A 7,500-nucleotide genomic window follows, 5' to 3' on the forward strand; every position below is an offset into this window, starting at 1 on the left:
AGCGAAGTAGATCTAGCTCGAAAGACAGGGGTCCCTCCTCGGAGAGGAGATCTAAGGAGGCCCCACCGCCTAAAGACTCCGGAGACTCCTCTGGAAGAAACCCTTTGAAGGAACAACGCCCTTTCGCCCGAGGTAAAAATTCTTCTGAGATGCTCTTAATTTTATACCTTTGACTGTTCGATAGTTGATGACTGAAATGACTTGCTCAAAAATCTTTCAGTCCCCCCTGCTTCCCCAGCCGATCTAATGAGGAGCTACATTCGGCCCGGAGTTCGGATCCCGGCATTTGCTGACATGACCAAGGTCAATCGTGCGAACTTCTTCCGTTTTGCGGACAAAATCGGCGAGGTAAACATCCTTTGGTCTTTATTTCTGTTTCTATCATTTTATCCGTTTTTGACGAGCTGAATTTTTCAGCTTATGATCGAGTTCAACTCCTCGGTGGCGTCCTACGAGGACCAGCTGTTCGTCTCCCCATCCTCTTCCGTGGTGAACCTTCTTCAAGAGAGGATCGCTGACCTGGAAGCCCAGGTAAAAGAGTACGCCAGGCTGGAGGCTGAGAATGCTAGCACCGTAGCGAAAGCCGAACAAATCCGAGCGCGGATGAAGAAGGCTGAAATAGAGGTACTCGACCTTGGGGTTGCCAACGAAGACCTCCGAGACAAACTGAAGAAGGCGGGGGACCTTTACTTCGAAGCGGCGGAGGATGCGAAGGCGGCCAAGAACAGGTTGCACGAGATCGAGCTCCGCAATCAGCTACTCGAAGCTGGCAACAACTGCGAGACTGAGAGGGTGCGAAGGGAGGAGAGGCAGGCAATGAGGCGGACTCTCCGTCCTCTGGTTGAGGAGGTGAGGGTCACCTTCGAAGAGAGGGAGAAGCTAGCTCCGCTTCAGGTCCGAGCTGCTGAGATTAGGGCGAACTGGATGCTGATCGAGGAGATCGCCAGAGGAGAGATCCAAGACATGGAGGCCGAGCTCGGACTCCTGAAAGCTGACGAAGAGGAGGCGGACGAGAAGGTTTCGAAGGTAACTCCTTGTGACCTCGACCTCTCAGTATTCTCAGATCTTTTGGCGGATACACCCGATCTCTTGTGCAGCGAGAACCCGCTAAGCGTCACAATCGACGAGTCCGGCACTAATCTCGGGCAAATGTCAAAACAGGGAATGGACGATTTTCTGGCGAACACCAGGCCGGAAGAGGAGCTCGCAGAGATGGGCTTGGCCCTATCCGAAGCGGCGTCTGATCCCGTTCTTCCTAATCCTTAGTTTTCGTTTTGGGGTTGTTTTGGCACGGGTTGCCCCCCTGTTTGTAGTACTTATTTTCAGACTCGTTTTGGAGTGTTTTGGTCGTGGTGACCACTCCAAAAAAAATTTTGTTCTGTCATCTTAAATGCGAACTTAATTTCCGCAATCTTTTGTTTAAAAGATGATATGAGAAGGAATAAACACGAAGTAAGAACTTCGGTTAAGTAGTTCGAAAAGATGACACCCCAACTTTAATAAGTAAAGTTGAGTACGAAGTGGATACTTCGGTTTAGATAAGAAACTAAGTTTTGACTTTACTAAGTAAAGTGGAGTACGAAGTAAGAACTTCGGTTTAGAGTTTTCGCAACGTTAAGCTTTAAAGTAAAGCTGAGTACGAAGTGAAAACTTCGGTTTAGACCTGCGAAGATGAACCTCGGCTTAAATGATATATGCGAAGTCAGACTTCGGCTTTTTTTTTTTTTTTTTTTTTCTTTTTTTTTTTTTTTGGGCAGCCATTATTAATAAAAAAGTTTAAGAAAACTTTAAATTTTATTAATATGGATAGCTGGACCCGAAGTGGGCTGCCTACGTACCCTTATCGGGATCAAGCTAAATCGTAGTTCGATACAAATAAATTAACTGTAAAAGAGTTTAAGGTGTAAGGAATTCCAGGACCTCGGGACTGGTTTTCCCTCTGAATCCTCGAGCTGATACACCCCATTTCGCACCTCGCGAGTAATTCTGTACGGTCCTTCCCAGTTAATTCCCAGCTTCCCTGCATTGAGCTCCTCGGTGTTCTCGTGGACTTTTCAGAGGACTAGGTCGCCAACTGCCAAGGGCCTGCCTCGGATTTTGGAGTTATAGTACCGAGCTACTGCATTCTGGTAATTCTGGATCCGAACTAAGGCCTGGTCCCGACGTTCATTGATTGTGTCGAGAGTATCCTGTAGGTATTCCTCATTTTCCTCAGCTCAGAATGGGTTTAGTGAAGTATGGACTCCAGGGACCTCTATGTCAGCTGGGACTACGGCATCAACTCCGTAAACCAGGGAGAAAGGTGTTTCATTAGTGGCCCGGCGTGGTGTTGTTCGAATTGCCCAAAGAACGCCTTGCAGTTCGTCTGGCCAGCGCCCTTTGCGAGAATCGAGCCGTTTCTTCAAGTTAGCAAGAATGACCTTATTCATCGCCTCGGCTTGCACTTCGTGCAAAACTCTTCAAACTTCGAGGAGATGAACTGTGGGCCATTGTCCGTGATGATTTCGCTGGGAATACCGTAGCGATAAATTATACTTTTCAGCACAAACTGCGAGAAATAATCGGTAAGAGCGAGCACGTACTGAACTCCTCCTGGTCCCCGATGCAATGGACCAATTATGTCCATAGACCACCTCATGAATGGGTAAGGTGCGGACACCGAAGACAGGAGCTCGGTAGGCTGGTGGATTGACGGGGCGTGCTTTTGGCATTTCTCACAAGCTCGAGAATAATTTTCGCAGTCCGTGACCATAGTGGGCCAGAAGTAGCCTTGCCTTTTGATTTTGAAAGCCAGAGTCATCCTCCGGAGTGATTCCCATTGGGACCGTCATGAACAGCTCGCATTAGCATCGCGGATTCTTTGCCGGCAACACATGTTAGATAAGGACCAGCTACACTTCGGCGTAAGAGTATTCCGTTGTAGAAGCAATACCGCGCACTGACAATCTTGAGTTTCCTGGCCGCCCATTTGTCAGCTGGGAGTTCTCCTTTTTGCAAGTAAGCCCAGATCGGGCTCCGCCAATCGCCTGCCCCCCAGCTGTTAGAACTCGCACTGCCCGAAGTAGTATGTGGGATAACAGCTTGATTGTCAACTGATGAGCTCGTCGATTCCGGAGTTTGACTCGCGTCTAGTTCGGCCAGAGGTGGGTGAACTTCCATCGGAGTAGGCATAGCGGGGACTGGATCCTCCGATGGCAAAGAGTCCGTAGTCACCCCGCGAGCTGCCTCCTTAGCAGCCAACCTTTTTTTATTTGCCCGGGTGACGACATTCGAGCTCTCTAGACGGATGCTTGGAAACTGGATGAGTTCGACGGGGATAATCCTAGTCATCGCAGGATCCGAAGTGGATGCCAGAGATGCTAAAGCGTCCGCAGCGGAGTTTTCACTTCGCGGGATCTTAGTGATTTCAAAATCCTCGAATTTAGCGACTAACTCTCGTGCTGTGGACAAATAAGCCTCCATACGACCATCCTTTGTTTCGTACTCCCCCAAAAACTGGTTGGTGACCAGCTGCGAATCGCAAAAAGTTCGGAGTCGTCGGACTCCAATCCCAACTGCGAGGCGTAAACCAGCAAGGAAGGATTCATACTCGGCTTCATTGTTTGACGCGCTGAAAGCCAAGAGAAATGACTGCTCGATTACTTCGCCAGTAGGAGAAGTGAGGCGGACCCCAATTCCCGCTCCCGATCTGGAAGAAGCGCTGGCAACATACAACGTCCATGGGACTTCAACGTTGTCGCTAATTGAAATGGCTAGTGGGAGTTCGATCAAAAAATCGGCCAGCACTTGCGCCTTAGCACAGGTTCGAGTCCGGAACTCGATGTCGTATTCACTTAACTCGACAGACCATTTAGCTAGTCTCCCGGACTGGCTCGGACTGTGTAACACCGTCCGAAGTGGTTGCGTCGTCAGGACTATGATTGTATGAGACTGGAAGTAAGGTCGCAGCTTTCTCGCCGAAGTGACAACTGCTAGGGCCAATTTCTCCATCATAGGGTACCTGGACTCCGCCCCGGTAAATGACTTACTGACATAGTAAATTGGTCGTTGCTCCCCCCTTTCTTCCCGAACCAAGACTCCGTTGACTGCACCGTCTGAGACAGCTACATAAAGAAAAAGTGGCTCACCGAACTTGGGCTTAGCCAAGACCGGCGGTTCAGACAGATAGGCTTTGAGCTGGGCGAACGCCTCTTCGCACTTCACATCCCATAAGAAGTTTTTTCCCCCTTTTCGCAACAGCTGGTAGAACGGGAGGCATTTGTCCGTAGATCGAGAGATGAAGCGGTTGAGGGCTGCGATCCGTCCATTAAGGCGTTGCACTTCGCGTAAAGTCCTAGGAGAACTCATAGACAAGAAGGCATTAATCTGCCTCGGATTCGCTTCGATTCCTCTTTCTGTGATGATATACCCCAAAAACTCCCCCGATGGGACTGCAAAAGTGCATTTCGAGAGGTTAAGCTTCATCTCGAACTGATTCAGGATGTCGAAGCAAACTTTCAGATCCGCGAGATGCGAGCTAGCTTCCATTGATTTTACCAGCATGTCATCGATATAGACTTCCATGGTCTTTCCGAGCTGGTGTTCGAACATACGGTTTACCAGCCTCTGGTAAGTTGCTCCCGCATTCTTTAACCCAAAAGGCATCACCTTGTAACAATAAATCCCACAGTCCGTAATGAATGCAGTCTTCTCCTGGTCATCAGGGTTCACAAGGATTTGGTTGTAGCCGGAGAAGGCATCTATGAAAGACATCAGCTCGTGACCCGAAATGGACTCGACTAGCCTGTCGATATGCGGAAGTGGAAAGCTATCCTTGGGGCATGCCTTGTTCAAGTCGGTGAAATCAACGCAAACTCGTGATTTGCCATTCCTTTTTTTAACTACCACCGTGTTTGCGAGCCATTCAGGATACTTCACTTCGCGTATCTGTCCCGCCTTCAGTAGACGTTCCACCTCTTTGTTGACGATTTCAGCTCGCTCAGGACCTAGCTTCCTTCGCTTCTGCTTTACAGGTCGGAACGTCGGATCCACATTCAGCTCGTGGGAGATAACTTCTGGACTGATACCGGGAAGGTTATCAGACTGGCGCGGAACTCGCTATCCAATCCCCCTCCGATCTTGATTTCTTGATCCGGAAAACTATCATTGATAAAAATGGACTCAGTGAGGTCACCTTTTAGCTGCGTCCGAACTGGATTCTTGGAGACCTCGAGCTGTGGTTGCTATTGAACCAGGAGTTTGTGACTTGCGAGATAGCAGCTCCTTGCCGTCCTTTGGCTTCCCAGAATTTCCTGGACTCCTCCCGGGGTTGGAAATTTGACGCACTGATGGTACGTCGAGGCCACTGCCTTCATCTAGTAGAGCCAGGGAGTTCCCAGAATAACGTTATAGGCCGCAGGTCGGTCGAAAACCGTGAATTCCACCATTTTAACCACTCCTTGAGTGGACACCGGTAGTGTGATCGTGCCCAAAGACATTGACGTCTCGCTAGTGAACGAGACCAAAGGTGAGGGCGGTCCTACGATGTGTTCTTTCCCGATCCCCATTCTAGCGAGCGTCTCGAGGAAAATCAAGTCTACCGAACTCCCAGTGTCAATTAAGATTCGGCAGACCTCGTGGTTCGCCACGTCAAGTGAAATGACGAGTGCGTCATTGTGCGGAGTGTCCAGCTCTTCAGTTTCCTTCTCGGAGAAAGAAAATCAGGTAGATCGTTTACCGCGACCCCAGCGCGCTTCGGCTGGGGGCTAGCGAGCTTCCGCTGATGGTCTTTGATCGCGGTGATGGAGTTACGAAAGAGGCGCGATCCCCCCATTATCACGTCGATTCTTTTCTTGGGGGTTTCATTGCCATCAAACTGCCTTGGTTTCTTTGAAGGTGGGGCATCTTCGACCACCCCGGGAGTCACTTTCTGCTCCAACTCCTCGATCGTTACATTTGGCATTCCTCCCGCCACATACTTTTCTGCGAGCAGATGCATCAGCTTCTTGCAGTCACGAGTGGAATGACTGTTGGTTTTGTGGAGCTCGCAATACGTGTCCTCATCTCGGACCCACTTGTTACTTGGAAGTACACCGCTCTTGGAGCGCGGTGAAAATGGAGGTTTGGATGGTGAACTCTGTGGAGAATTCTTTTTAGGAGATTGAGTGACTGCGAACGTGCTAGGCCCGGACTTCGGAGTCGTAGGCGGAGTTTTCTTGGCGGGCGCTTCGAACCGTGGTTTTCCTGTAGTCGGAGCATTTTGTTTTTGCGCAGCAGCAATTTTGTCTTCCTCTGCGACTATCCAGTTCGATGCCCGGTGTAACGCGTCCTAAATGGTTGGGAACCGATTCACGGATAACTCTTCGCGGAAGCGAGATTCGTGCCAGAGGCCGTTTTTAAGCGCGGCCAGGGCTGTGGAGTCCGAGAGTCCCGGGATCTTAACCTGGATTTCCTTGAACTTTGTTATGTAAGACCGGAGAGATTCTCCACCCTTTTGGCTTAAGTTCCAAAGCTGAGCATCTGTCACCGCGGTTTCGATTAAGCTAGAGTACTGCTTGACGAACGAGGTTGATAGCTCAGTGAAATTTGTTATGGAGCCGGCTGCTAGAGACGCGAACCAAAGTAGTACTGGTCCACAAAACGTTTCTACGAACAACTTGCAGTACCCTGCGTCGGCTTCGTGAGGCTCGAGGTCCACCCTACTAGCTGTCAACATGAAAGTCTTGAGATGATTGGTCGGATCCCCTTTTCCTTCGTAGCTCGGGAACTTAATTTTGTCAGTATCTTTGATGCGGACTCGGGCTATTTGATCAGAATAAGGAGTTCGCCTCGACTCCTCGATCACTCGAAAGATATCCGGAGCTGAGGTGGTTGCACTGTGCATCGCAGACCGCATGTCCCGGATTTCGCTCTGCATGCGGAAGATCTCGGGATTGGTAACATACTCCGGAGTCGAAGTGTTTTCATCCACGGGGAGAGGAAGACGGACTGGGACCTCGGAAGGTCTGGCGACACCGGGCTGAACCGGAGTGTGGCCATCGCCAACCAGCGATGGCGTTGTTTGCGTGTTGACTTGAGGTGGGAATGAATCTCCCAGAGTAACATTTGTTGCTGCTACCAGCGAGATGGAAGGTGGAGTAACACCGGAAAAATCCAAAGCACGTCGACGTGGGTTTTGGTCGGACAAGAGATCAACCCGATCGGCGTACGCGCGGTGGGAGACTGAGAGGTCAGCTACGGACGTCGTGACTTCCCCCAAACGGGTGGAGATCTGACCCTCCAGGCTGTCAAAACGTTCGGTAAGAGCGGCGGAGGCGGCTTGCTGGCGATTGGACTTCTCAGACAAGTCCTGTAAGAGCTTCTGAATCACCTCCAGGGATACATGACTGGGAGAGTTGGTTGCCATAGCGGTGGTTGTGTGTAGCGGATTTTTATATGAAGTCGGAACTAACGAGAGTCAGGCGATAGACCCCCTCCTTCTAGCGCCAAATGTGAGAACTGAAAACGAGCTTCTCCTTCCGA

General features: G+C 50.2%; 3 protein-coding genes across 3 annotated transcripts in view; 1 reads left to right on the forward strand and 2 right to left on the reverse strand.

Annotated features, from left to right (window-relative positions):
• The window catches only part of LOC147929581 (uncharacterized), a 2,479-nt gene extending 1,213 nt beyond the window's left edge, over positions 1 to 1,266 (forward strand). Inside the window, exons 2-4 of the mRNA XM_087480665.1 lie at positions 1 to 132; positions 221 to 348; positions 418 to 1,266. The exon at positions 1 to 132 is cut by the window's left edge and continues 560 nt beyond it. Of these exons, the coding sequence (XP_087336791.1) occupies positions 1 to 132; positions 221 to 348; positions 418 to 1,266 (1,109 nt within the window). The remainder of the gene's footprint in view (positions 133 to 220; positions 349 to 417) is intronic.
• Positions 1,267 to 2,796: 1,530 nt separating this feature from the next.
• LOC147929582 (uncharacterized) lies at positions 2,797 to 5,546 on the reverse strand. The gene is made up of 3 exons (XM_087480666.1): positions 5,468 to 5,546; positions 5,174 to 5,354; positions 2,797 to 5,059 (listed from the first exon to the last, which is right to left on the reverse strand). Exons 1-3 carry the CDS (start codon positions 5,544 to 5,546, stop codon positions 2,797 to 2,799), a joined length of 2,523 nt encoding a protein of 840 aa, XP_087336792.1.
• Positions 5,547 to 5,596: 50 nt separating this feature from the next.
• Positions 5,597 to 7,384, reverse strand: LOC104773875 (uncharacterized). Its single transcript, XM_087480667.1, has 2 exons — positions 6,422 to 7,384; positions 5,597 to 6,307 (listed from the first exon to the last, which is right to left on the reverse strand). The coding sequence occupies exons 1-2, from the start codon at positions 7,382 to 7,384 to the stop codon at positions 5,597 to 5,599; spliced, it is 1,674 nt and encodes a 557-aa protein (XP_087336793.1).
• Between the last annotated feature and the right edge of the window lie 116 nt (positions 7,385 to 7,500).

This window comes from Camelina sativa, chromosome 13, assembly GCF_030686135.1.
Source record: "Camelina sativa cultivar CO46 ecotype springtype chromosome 13, ASM3068613v1".
NCBI lineage: Eukaryota > Viridiplantae > Streptophyta > Magnoliopsida > Brassicales > Brassicaceae > Camelina > Camelina sativa.